The sequence below is a fragment of the Dendrobates tinctorius genome, unplaced genomic scaffold, assembly GCF_039654945.1.
Source record: "Dendrobates tinctorius isolate UK_male_01 unplaced genomic scaffold, ASM3965494v1 ptg000063l, whole genome shotgun sequence".
In the NCBI taxonomy this organism is placed as follows: domain Eukaryota; kingdom Metazoa; phylum Chordata; class Amphibia; order Anura; family Dendrobatidae; genus Dendrobates; species Dendrobates tinctorius.
In genome coordinates this window covers 23,024,410-23,037,465 of record NW_027361731.1, presented here as the reverse complement: position 1 = coordinate 23,037,465, position 13,056 = coordinate 23,024,410, and the positions used below count along the sequence as shown (strand labels likewise).

The 13,056-nt window shown below is 52.4% G+C and overlaps 1 protein-coding gene across 1 annotated transcript in view; it reads left to right on the top strand.

The window, feature by feature from the left end:
* TBCD (tubulin folding cofactor D) overlaps positions 1-13,056 on the top strand; it is a 148,234-nt gene that overhangs the window by 14,524 nt on the left and 120,654 nt on the right. Inside the window, exons 2-8 of the mRNA XM_073579958.1 lie at positions 5,863-6,049; positions 6,137-6,187; positions 6,588-6,685; positions 7,033-7,134; positions 7,377-7,523; positions 8,263-8,318; positions 8,574-8,706. Coding sequence (XP_073436059.1) covers positions 5,878-6,049; positions 6,137-6,187; positions 6,588-6,685; positions 7,033-7,134; positions 7,377-7,523; positions 8,263-8,318; positions 8,574-8,706 — 759 coding nt within the window. The 5' untranslated portion in view covers positions 5,863-5,877. The remainder of the gene's footprint in view (positions 1-5,862; positions 6,050-6,136; positions 6,188-6,587; positions 6,686-7,032; positions 7,135-7,376; positions 7,524-8,262; positions 8,319-8,573; positions 8,707-13,056) is intronic.

The window sequence follows — 13,056 nt, the reverse complement described above, 5'->3', positions numbered from 1 at the left end:
CTCTTCTCCTCCCCCGGCACGGCTGTGTATATACCGCTCTCCTCCTCCCCCGGCACGGCTGTGTATATACCGCTCTCCTCCTCCCCCCGGCACGGCTGTGTATATACTGCTCTCCTCCTCCCCCCCGGCACGGCTGTGTATATACTGCTCTCCTCCTCCCCCTGGCCCGGCTGTGTATATACTGCTCTCCTCCTCTCCCCCGGCACGGCTGTGTATATACTGCTCTCCTCCTCCCCCTGGCCCGGCTGTGTGTATACTGCTCTCCTCCTCCCCCTGGCCCGGCTGTGTGTATACTGCTCTCCTCCTCTCCCCCGGCCCGGCAGTGTATATACTGCTCTCCTCCTCTCCCCCGGCCCGGCTGTGTATATACTGCTCTCCTCCTCCCCCCGGCACGGCTGTGTATATACTGCTCTCCTCCTCCCCCGGCACGGCTGTGCATATACTGCTCTCCTCCTCTCCCCCGGCACGGCTGTGTATATACCGCTCTCCTCCTCCCCCCTGGCCCGGCTGTGTATATACTGCTCTCCCCCCCCCCCCCCCCGGCACGGCTGTGTATATACTGCTCTCCTCCTCTCCCTGGCCCGGCTGTGTATATACTGCTCTCCTCCTCTCCCCCGGCACGGCTGTGTATATACTGCTCTCCTCCTCTCCCCCGGCACGGCTGTGTATATACCGCTCTCCTCCTCCCCCCTGGCCCGGCTGTGTATATACTGCTCTCCCCCCCCCCCCCCCCCCGGCACGGCTGTGTATATACTGCTCTCCTCCTCCCCCTGGCCCGGCTGTGTATATACTGCTCTCCTCCTCTCCCCCGGCACGGCTGTGTATATACTGCTCTCCTCCTCTCCCCCGGCACGGCTGTGTATATACTGCTCTCCTCCTCTCCCCCGGCACGGCTGTGTATATACTGCTCTCCTCCTCTCCCCCGGCACGGCTGTGTATATACTGCTCTCCTCCTCTCCCCCGGCACGGCTGTGTATATACTGCTCTCCTCCTCTCCCCCGGCACGGCTGTGTATATACTGCTCTCCTCCTCTCCCCCGGCACGGCTGTGTATATACTGCTCTCCTCCTCTCCCCCGGCACGGCTGTGTATATACTGCTCTCTTCCTCTCCCCCGGCCCGGCTGTGTATATACTGCTCTCCTCTCCGGCTGTATATACTTCTCTCCTCCTCCCCCCTGGCATGGCTGTGTATATACCGCTCTCCTCCTCCCCCTGGCCCGGCATGGCTGTGTATATACTGCTCTCCTCCTCCCCCCGGCACGGCTGTGTATATACTGCTCTCCTCCTCCCCCTGGCCCGGCTGTGTATATACTGCTCTCCTCCTCCCCCTGGCCCGGCTGTGTATATACTGCTCTCTTCCCCCCCCCCCCCCCCGGCACGGCTGTGTATATACTGCTCTCCTCCTCCCCCCCCCCCCCCCGGCAAGGCTGTGTGTATACCGCTCTCCTCCTCTCCCCCGGCACGGCTGTGTATATACCGCTCTCCTCCTCTCCCCCGGCCCGGCTGTGTATATACTGCTCTCCTCTCCTGCTGTATATACTTCTCTCCTCCTCCCCCCTGGCATGGCTGTGTATATACCGCTCTCCTCCTCCCCCTGGCCCGGCACGGCTGTGTGCAGCGTCGGACTGGCCCACCGGAGAACCGGTGGATTCTCCGGTGGGCCCTGGCATCTGGTGGGCCCTGGCACCTGCAGACATACAGGGCCAGCAGTTGCCTAGGGCCCCCGCTGCTCCAGGGGCCCCCAGCCAGTGGTGTGTCGCACACCATGCAGCTGCTATGGGGGCCCCTGCCAGCGGAGCAGCAGCGGGTGTCAGGAGGCAGGAGCCCCTGTCCCCGCTGCTAAAGAGAAATGAATATTCACTGCGAAGCATTTCAGGTCTCCACCCCCAGAGGCCCCGCCCCCAGCCCAGTAAGCCGCTCTGCAGACTACAGCTGTAAATCAGGGCCAGCGCCGCCCTCAGTCCTCTCTGCTCCTGGCTCACAGCCAGTGCGCGATGACGTCACTACATCGCGCACCCGCTGTGTGTCTGGCAGAGGGGGCAGCTCCTGACACTGAAGCCGGGATCAGCGTGGGAGCGAGGAGGAGAGGTGAGTATTGTGGGTTTTTTTTTTTTTTATATATCTCTCGCTCTCGCTATCTGTCTCTCTCTCTATCTATCTTATATCTATCTATCTATTATCTATATCTATCTATTTCTATATCTATCTCTATCGCTCTATCTTTCTATCTCTACATCTATCTATCTATCTATCTCTATATATCTCTATATCTATCTATTATGTCTATCTATCTATCTCTATATCTATTATCTCTATATTTATTATCTATCTATCTTTATCTATATATATCTCTATCTAATATCTATATCTATCTATCTCTATACCTATCTATCTATTTATCTATCCGTTATCTATCTCTATATCTTTTCTCTGTATCTATCTATCTCTATATCTATATCTCTCGCTATCTATCGCTCTATCTCTATATCTATCTTTATATCTATATATCTATCTCTATCTATCTCTATATCTATTTCTCTCTATATCTATCTCTATCTCTCTCTATAGCTATCTATCTATATATCTCTATCTCTATATCTATCTCTCTGTATATCTATCTATCGCTCTATCTCTATATCTATCTTTCTATCTCTATATCTATATATCTATCTATCTTTCTCTATCTATTTATCTCTATATCTTTTCTCTGTATCTATCTCTCTCTATATCTATATCTATCTATCTCTATATATATCTATTATCTCTATATCTATATCTATTTCTCTCTATATCTCTCTCTATATCTATCAATTTATCTCTATCTCTATATCTATCTCTCTGTATATCTATCTTTCTATCTCTATATCTATCTTTCTCTATGTATCTATTTATCTCTATCTATTATCTATCTCTATCTATCTATCGCTCTATCTCTATATCTATCTTTCTATCTATCTCTATATCTATCTATTATGTCTATATCTAGCTATCTCTATTATCTATATCTCCCTATCTCTATATCTTTCTATCTTACTCTATCTCTATATCTATCTGTTATCTCTATATTTATTATCTATCTTTATCTATCTATCTCTATCTATTATCTATATATATATATATATATATATATATATATATATCTATCTCTCTATATATTTATCGATCTCTGTATCTATCTCTCTATCTACCGCTCTCTCTATCTCTATCTATCTTTATATCTATATCTATCTATCTCTATATCTATCTATTATCTCTATATCTATCTCTATATCTCTCTCTCTATAGCTATCTATATATTATTTCTATATCTATCTATATATTATCTCTATATCTATCTGTTATCTCTATATCCATATCTATCTCTATATCTATCTTTCTATCTAACACTATATCTCTATATCTATCTCTATATCTCATTATCTATCTCTATCTCTCTCTCTTTATCTATCTATCTATTGATCTATCCATCTATCTCTATATCTATCTCTAGATCTATCTATTATATCTATTATCTCTATTATCTATATCTATCTATCCATCTATCTATCTAGCTATCTCTATCTATCTCTATATCTCTCTCTATATCTATCTATCTTTCTAACTCTATATCTATCTATCTCTATACATATCTCTATATCTAGCTATTATCTCTATATCTATCTTTCTATATCTATCTGTCTCTATATCTATCTATCTCTATATCTATTATCTCTATATCTATCTCTATATCTATTTTTATTTATAGCCATCTATCTATATATATTTATCTCTATATCTATCTATATATGTCTATATTATTATTATTATTATTATTATTATATCTGTATATCTCTATCTATTATCTATCTCTATCTATTATCTATCTCTATCTATCTCTATATCTTTCTATCTATAGCTATCTATCTCTATATCTATCTATCCATTATCTATTTTCTATCTATCTCTATATCTATCTATCTATCTATATTTCTTTCTATATCTATCTTTATATCTATATCTATCTCTATGAATCTTTCTATCTATATCTATCCATTATCTACTTTCTATCCATTATCTACTATCTATCTCTATATCTATCTATTTCTACATCTATCTTTCTATCTATCTAACTATATCTATATATCTATATAGCATTATACCCTATGAGGCGGGTGCATTATTCCCTATGAGGGGGGCAGTATTATACCCTATGAGGGGGCAGCATTATTCCCTATGAGGGGGGCAGTATTATACCCTATGAGGGGGGCAGTATTATACCCTGTGAGGGGGCAGCATTATACCCTATGAGGGGGCAGCATTATTCCCTATGAGGGGGGCAGTATTATACCCTGTGAGGGGGGCAGTATTATACCCTGTGAGGGGGGCAGTATTATACCCTGTGAGGGGGGCAGTATTATACCCTGTGAGGGGGGCAGTATTATACCCTGTGAGGGGGGCAGTATTATACCCTGTGAGGGGGCAGCATTATACCCTATGAGGGGGCAGTATTATACCCTATGAGGGGGGCAGTATTATACCCTATGAGGGGGGCAGTATTATACCCTATGAGGGGGGCAGTATTATACCCTATGAGGGGGGCAGTATTATACCCTATGAGGGGGGCAGCATTATACCCTATGAGGGGGCAGCATTATTCCCTATGAGGGGGTGCATTATTCCCTATGAGGGGGGCAGTATTATACCCTATGAGGAGGCAGTATTATACCCTATGAGGGGGGCAGTATTATACCCTATGAGGGGGGCAGTATTATACCCTATGAGGGGGGCAGTATTATACCCTATGAGGGGGGCAGTATTATACCCTATGAGGGGGGCAGTATTATACCCTATGAGGGGGGCAGCATTATACCCTATGAGGAGGCAGCATTATACCCTATGAGGGGGGCAGTATTATACCCTGTGAGGGGGCAGCATTATACCCTATGAGGGGGCAGCATTATTCCCTATGAGGGGGTGCATTATTCCCTATGAGGGGGGCAGTATTATACCCTATGAGGAGGCAGCATTATTCCCTATGAGGGGGGCAGTATTATACCCTATGAGGGGGGCAGTATTATACCCTGTGAGGGGGCAGCATTATACCCTATGAGGGGGGCAGCATTATACCCTGTGAGGGGGCAGCATTATACCCTATGAGGGGGTGCATTATTCCCTATGAGGGGGCAGCATTATTCCCTATGAGGGGGCCAGTATTATTCCCTATGAGGGGGCCAGTATTATACCCTATGAGGGGGCCAGTATTATACCCTATGAGGGGGCCAGTATTATACCCTATGAGGGGGCCAGTATTATACCCTATGAGGGGGCCAGTATTATACCCTATGAGGGGGCCAGTATTATACCCTATGAGGGGGCCAGTATTATACCCTATGAGGGGGGCAGTATTATACCCTATGAGGGGGGCAGTATTATACCCTATGAGGGGGTGCATTATACCCTATGAGGGGGTGCATTATACCCTATGAGGGGGGCAGTATTATTTTCTATGAGATGGCTGCATTATATTCTATGAGGGGTCTACATTATATTCTATGAGGGGGCTGCTTTATATTCTATGAGGGGGCTACCCCAACTCCTGCTACATAATTAAGACATGTACAACCTTATATTATACCCGGATATTAGCGTGTTTTACCGCATAATTGGTGGTCTGGTATTTAACTCTATGCAGCTACATAGTGGGCCCCAAGAATGATTTTCTCTGGTGGGCCCAAGGTGTTCCAGTCCGACACTGGCTGTGTATATACTGCTCTCCTCCTCCCCCCCGGCACGGCTGTGTATATACTGCTCTCCTCCTCCCCCCCGGCCCGGCTGTGTATATACTGCTCCCCTCCCCTGCTCATCCTCTCCTCCTCTTTCCAGGCTCCTTCACATATCATGGCCGCTGACGGTTCGGAGCGCGAGGAAGACGGGGGGCCGGAGACCGTGTCCAGCGGGAACATCCTGGAGTCGTTCACTGAGAGCACGGAGATCCGAGATCTGATCGCCAGCCTGCGGGATGTGTGTGAGGAGCTCGTCAGCAGGGAGGTCTGCACACAGAGGTTCATAGGTGAGCAGAAACCATCAGTAAGTAGGCCGAAGCCAGACAGATAATGCTTCATTTCGTCCACTACCGGCCTTCTCTGTTGTGTTGCAGTGATAATGGATGCCTACCAGGAGCAGCCGCACCTCCTGGACCCGCATCTGCGTAAGTTACTTCGTACTCATCGCTGTGAGCGGAGATCACCACCGGGGACAGTACACCTCCTGAGCTCACCACCAGGGGCAGCAGAGTAGTGTGCACCCCTCCAGAGCTCACCACCAGGGGCAGCAGAGTAGTGTGCACCCCTCCAGAGCTCACCACCAGGGGCAGCAGAGTAGTGTGCACACCTCCAGAGCTCATCACCAGGGGCAGCAGAGTAGTGTGCACCCCTCCAGAGCTCACCACCAGGGGCAGCAGAGTAGTGTGCACCCCTCCAGAGCTCACCACCAGGGGCAGCAGAGTAGTGTGCACACCTCCAGAGCTCACCACCAGGGGCAGCAGAGTAGTGTGCACACCTCCAGAGCTCATCACCAAGGGGCACTGACCGCCGTCTCTTCTCTTGCAGAGTGGATGTTGGATCTGCTGTTGGACGTGGTGCGAGATCGCAGCTCTCCGCCTGTCCTCATGCATTTGGCTTTTAAATTCCTGTATATCATCTCTAAGGTACCTTGTAATGTGTACAGTCTTTGTTGCAGGCTTGTCTGATGATACACTGCTCCAAACCCTCTGCTTTGTACTAATAAAAAACACAAATAGTTGTATTTTCTACCAGCTGTCACCACTAGAGGGCGCTCTCTGCTGGGTAGCTCCGTGCCGTTAGTTCCCTCTAGTGGTGACACATGAGTAATATCTGAGAGCTCTGCGTCCCACCGTCCCCTGAAGGAGCCATGGTGACGATGGTGAAGGCTGTATATGATCTCCATGTGGCCACACCGTGCTGCCCGGGGGGTCTCTGCTGAGGCCGCACAGTGAGGGTCTTCCCTTGTAGTGATAGCCGTCTGTCCCGCCAGGTCCGGGGCTATAAGATATTCCTGCGCCTCTTCCCTCATGAGGTGGTGGACGTCCATCCGGTGCTGGAGATGATCTCTGTACAGAACCCTGCGGACCACGAGGTGAGCGTCAGTTATAGTGGCGCTGGCGGGTGCGGGATGGTGGTGCTGGCGCTTGTGGGATGATGACACTGGCGAGTGCGGGTTGTTGGCGCTGGCGGGTGTGGGTTGTTGGCGCTTGTGGGATGATGGCGCTGGCGGGTGTGGGATGATGGCGCTGGCGGGTGTGGGATGGTGGGGCTGGCAGGTGCGGGATGGTGACCCCTACGTCTGGATCGCACACTGTCCTCTGTTTCCGCTCGCAGACCTGGGAGACGCGGTACACGCTGCTGCTCTGGCTGTCTATGACGTGTCTCATACCCTTTGATCTCTCTCGTCTGGATGGAAACCTCTCTGCAGAGGGAGGGCGGGTCCGGCGCTCCACCATGGATCATATCCTGGAGATCGCTCAGGTCTGTGCTCCGTCACCTCACCTTCTGTGTCATAGTCTGGTGCCTCGTCTCCCCGTACTCGCTGATCGCTCCTCTTCTCTGACCCACGTCTCCCCGTACTCGCTGATCGCCCTCTTCTCTGACCCACGTCTCCCCGTACTCGCTGATCGCCCTCTTCTCTGACCCACGTCTCCCCGTACTCGCTGATCGCCCTCTTCTCTGACCCACGTCTCCCCGTACTCGCTGATCGCTCCTCTTCTCTGCCCCTCGTCTCCCCGTACTCGCTGATCGCTCCTCTTCTGACCCACGTCTCCCCGTACTCGCTGATCGCCCTCTCCTCTGACCCACGTCTCCCCGTACTCGCTGATCGCCCTCTTCTCTGACCCACGTCTCCCCGTACTCGCTGATCGCCCTCTTCTCTGACCCACGTCTCCCCGTACTCGCTGATCGCCCTCTTCTCTGACCCACGTCTCCCCGTACTCGCTGATCGCCCTCTTCTCTGACCCACGTCTCCCCGTACTCGCTGATCGCTCCTCTTCTCTGCCCCTCGTCTCCCCGCGCTCGCCGATCGCCCCTCGTCTCCCCGCGCTCGCCGATCGCCCCTCGTCTCCCCGCGCTCGCCGATCGCCCCTCGTCTCCCCGCGCTCGCCGATCGCCCCTCGTCTCCCCGCGCTCGCCGATCGCCCCTCGTCTCCCCGCGCTCGCCGATCGCCCCTCGTCTCCGCTCACACGTACTCACTGATCCCCCTTTATCTTGCAGTCCTACCTGCTGGTCAGTGATAAGTCTCGGGACGCCGCGGCAGTGCTCGTCTCCAAGTAAGTCTTGACACTCGATGATGGGTTCCCTTTAAAGGGGTTGACCCCGAGTACTGGATTGGTGGGCACGCTGGGAGTCCGCCGCCACCGATCAGCAGAAACTGCACAGCTCTGTGCACCATATCGTGGTCGTTATTGTTTGTGCGCGTCATTTTCTGACCTGCAGTACCAAGAGCGGCCCCTACCCGGTGTATGGCGCTGTGCCAGTCCAGACCCCTCATATTACTGCTCTCTCACCGTCGTTATGTCCCACAGATTTATCACCCGCCCGGACGTGAAGCAGAAGAGGATGGCCGACTTCTTAGACTGGTCTCTAGCTACGTTATCCAAGGCTTCCTACCTGACCATCGAGGGGACCATCGCCATGGACGGGATCCTGCAGGCGCTGGTGAGTAGCACCCGCACTGTAACTCCCAGCATGTACTGTGGTCCGCAGGTTATCGGGCGCTGCTCCAACTCTGTAGACCGATCCATGCGCTGACGCTCCTCCACCAGAGGGCGCTACTGTAACTACAGACAGAGCTGTGCACTGACGTTCCTCCACCAGAGGGCGCTGCTGTAACTGCAGACAGATCTGTGCAATGACGCTCCTCCACCAGAGGGCGCTGCTGTAACTGCAGACAGATCTGTGCACTGACGTTCCTCCACCAGAGGGCGCTGCTGTAACTGCAGACAGATCTGTGCAATGACGCTTCTCCACCAGAGGGCGCTACTGTAACTACAGACAGATCTGTGCACTGACGTTCCTCCACCAGAGGGCGCTGCTGTAACTGCAGACAGATCTGTGCAATGACGCTTTTCCACCAGAGGGCGCTGCTGTAACTGCAGACAGATCTGTGCACTGACGTTCCTCCACCAGAGGGCGCTACTGTAACTACAGACAGATCTGTGCACTGACGTTCCTCCACCAGAGGCCGCTGCTGTAACTGACGTTCCTCCACCAGAGGGCGCTGCTGTAACTGCAGACAGATCTGTGCACTGATGTTCCTCCACCAGAGGGCGCTACTGTAACTACAGACAGATCTGTGCACTGACGCTCCTCCACCAGAGGGCGCTACTGTAACTACAGACAGATCTGTGCACTGACGTTCCTCCACCAGAGGGCGCTGCTGTAACTACAGACAGATCTGTGCACTGACGTTCCTCCACCAGAGGGCGCTGCTGTAACTACAGACAGAGCTGCGCACTGACGTTCACCCTCCAGAGGGCGCTGCTGTAACTACAGACAGATCCGAGCAATGACGTTCCTCCACCAGAGGGCGCTGCTGTAACTGCAGACAGATCTGTGCAATGAGGTTCCTCCACCAGAGGGCGCTGCTGTAACTGCAGACAGATCTGTGCACTGACGTTCCTCCACCAGAGGGCGCTACTGTAACTACAGGCAGATCTGTGCACTGACGTTCCTCCACCAGAGGGCGCTGCTGTAACTACAGACAGATCCGAGCAATGACGTTCCTCCACCAGAGGGCGCTGCTGTAACTACAGACAGATCTGTGCACTGACGTTCCTCCACCAGAGGGCGCTGCTATAACTACAGACAGATTTGTGCACTGACGCTCCTCCACCAGAGGGCGCTACTGTAACTACAGACAGATCTGTCCACTGACGTTCCTCCACCAGAGGGCGCTGCTGTAACTACAGACAGATCTGTGCACTGACGCTCCTCCACCAGAGGGCGCTGCTGTAACTACAGACAGATCTGTGCAGTGACGTTCCTCCACCAGAGGGCGCTGCTGTAACTACAGACAGATCTGGGCACTGACGTTCCTCCACCAGAGGGCGCTGTTGTAACTACAGACAGATCTGTGCTGACGTTCCTCCACCAGAGGGCGCTGCTGTAACTACAGACAGATCCGTGCACTGACGTTCCTCCACCAGAGGGCGCTGCTGTAACTACAGACAGATCTGTGCACTGACGTTCCTCCACCAGAGGGCGCTGCTGTAACTACAGACAGATCTGTGTACTGACGTTCCTCCACCAGAGGGCGCTGCTGTAACTACAGACAGATCCGAGCACTGACGTTCCTCCACCAGAGGGCGCTGCTGTAACTACAGACAGATCTGTGCGCTGACGTTCCTCCACCAGAGGGCGCTGCTGTAACTACAGACAGATTTGGGCACTGACGTTCCTCCACCAGAGGGCGCAGCTGTAACTACAGACAGATCTGTGCACTGACGTTCCTCCACCAGAGGGCCCTGCTGTAATTACAGACAAATCTGTGTAGTGACGTTCCTCCACCAGAGGGCGCTGCTGTAACTACAGACAGATCTGTGCACTGACGTTCCTCCACCAGAGGGCGCTGCTGTAACTACAGACAGATCCGTGCACTGACGTTCCTCCACCAGAGAGCGCTTCTGTAACTACAGACAGATCTGTCCACTGACGTTCCTCCACCAGAGGGCGCTTCTGTAACTACAGACAGATCCGTGCACTGACGCTCCTCCACCAGAGAGCGCTACTGTAACTACAGACAGATCTGTCCACTGACGTTCCTCCACCAGAGGGCGCTGCTGTAACTACAGACAGATCTGTGCACTAACGCTCCTCCACCAGAGGGCGCTGCTGTAACTACAGACAGATCCGTGCGCTGACGCTCCTCCACCAGAGGGCGCTGCTGTAACTACAGACAGATCTGTCCCCTGACGTTCCTCCACCAGAGGGCGCTGCTGTAACTACAGACAGATCTGTGCACTGACGCTCCTCCACCAGAGGGCGCTGCTGTAACTACAGACAGATCTGTGAGCTGACGTTCCTCCACCAGAGGGCGCTGCTGTAACTACAGACAGATCTGTGCGCTGACGTTCCTCCACCAGAGGGCGCTGCTGTAACTACAGACAGATCTGGGCACTGACGTTCCTCCACCAGAGGGCGCAGCTGTAACTAAAGACAGATCTGTGCACTGACGTTCCTCCACCAGAGGGCGCTACTGTAACTACAGACAGATCTGTGCGCTGACGTTCCTCCACCAGAGGGCCCTGCTGTAATTACAGACAAATCTGTGTAGTGACGTTCCTCCACCAGAGGGCGCTGCTGTAACTACAGACAGATCTGTGCGCTGACGTTCCTCCACCAGAGGGCCCTGCTGTAATTACAGACAAATCTGTGTAGTGACGTTCCTCCACCAGAGGGCGCTGCTGTAACTACAGACAGATCTGTGCAGTGACGCTCCTCCACCAGAGGGCGCTGCTGTAACTACAGAAAGATTTGGGCACTGACGTTCATCCACCAGAGGACGCTGCTGTAACTACAGACAGATTTGTCCACTGACGTTCCTCCACCAGAGGGAGCTGCTGTAACTACAGACAGATCTGTGCGCTGACGCTCCTCCACCAGAGGGCCCTGCTGTAACTACAGACAGATCTGTGCGCTGACGTTCCTCCACCAGAGGGCCCTGCTGTAATTACAGACAAATCTGTGTAGTGACGTTCCTCCACCAGAGGGCGCTGCTGTAACTACAGACAGATCTGTGCAGTGACGCTCCTCCACCAGAGGGCGCTGCTGTAACTACAGACAGATCCGTGCACTGACGCTCCTCCACCAGAGGGCGCTACTGTAACTACAGACAGATCTGTGCACTGACGCTCCTCCACCAGAGGGCGCTGCTGTAACTACAGACAGATCTGTGCACTGACGCTCCTCCACCAGAGGGCGCTGCTGTAACTACAGACAGATCTGTGCAGTGACGCTCCTCCACCAGAGGGCGCTGCTGTAACTACAGAAAGATTTGGGCACTGACGTTCCTCCACCAGAGGGCGCTGCTGTAACTACAGACAGATCCGTGCACTGACGCTCCTCCACCAGAGGGCGCTTCTGTAACTACAGACAGATCTGTGCACTGACGCTCCTCCACCAGAGGGCGCTACTGTAACTACAGACAGATCTATCCACTGACGTTCCTCCACCAGAGGGCGCTGCTGTAACTACAGACAGATCTGTGCACTGACGCTCCTCCACCAGAGAGCGCTGCTGTAACTACAGACAGATCCGAGCAATGACGTTCCTCCACCAGAGGGCGCTACTGTAACTACAGACAGATCTGTGCACTGACGTTCCTCCACCAGAGGGCGCTGCTGTAACTACAGACAGATCTGTGCACTGACGTTCCTCCACCAGAGGGCGCTGCTATAACTACAGACAGATCTGTGCACTGACGCTCCTCCACCAGAGGGCGCTACTGTAACTACAGACAGATCTGTCCACTGACGTTCCTCCACCAGAGGGCGCTGCTGTAACTACAGACAGATCTGTGCACTGACGCTCCTCCACCAGAGGGCGCTGCTGTAACTACAGACAGATCTGTGCAGTGACGTTCCTCCACCAGAGGGCGCTGCTGTAACTACAGACAGATCTGGGCACTGACGTTCCTCCACCAGAGGGCGCTGCTGTAACTACAGACAGATCTGTGCTGACGTTCCTCCACCAGAGGGCGCTGCTGTAACTACAGACAGATCCGTGCACTGACGTTCCTCCACCAGAGGGCGCTGCTGTAACTACAGACAGATCTGTGTACTGACGTTCCTCCACCAGAGGGCGCTGCTGTAACTACAGACAGATCCGAGCACTGACGTTCCTCCACCAGAGGGCGCTGCTGTAACTACAGACAGATCTGTGCGCTGACGTTCCTCCACCAGAGGGCGCTGCTGTAACTACAGACAGATTTGGGCACTGACGTTCCTCCACCAGAGGGCGCAGCTGTAACTACAGACAGATCTGTGCACTGACGTTCCTCCACCAGAG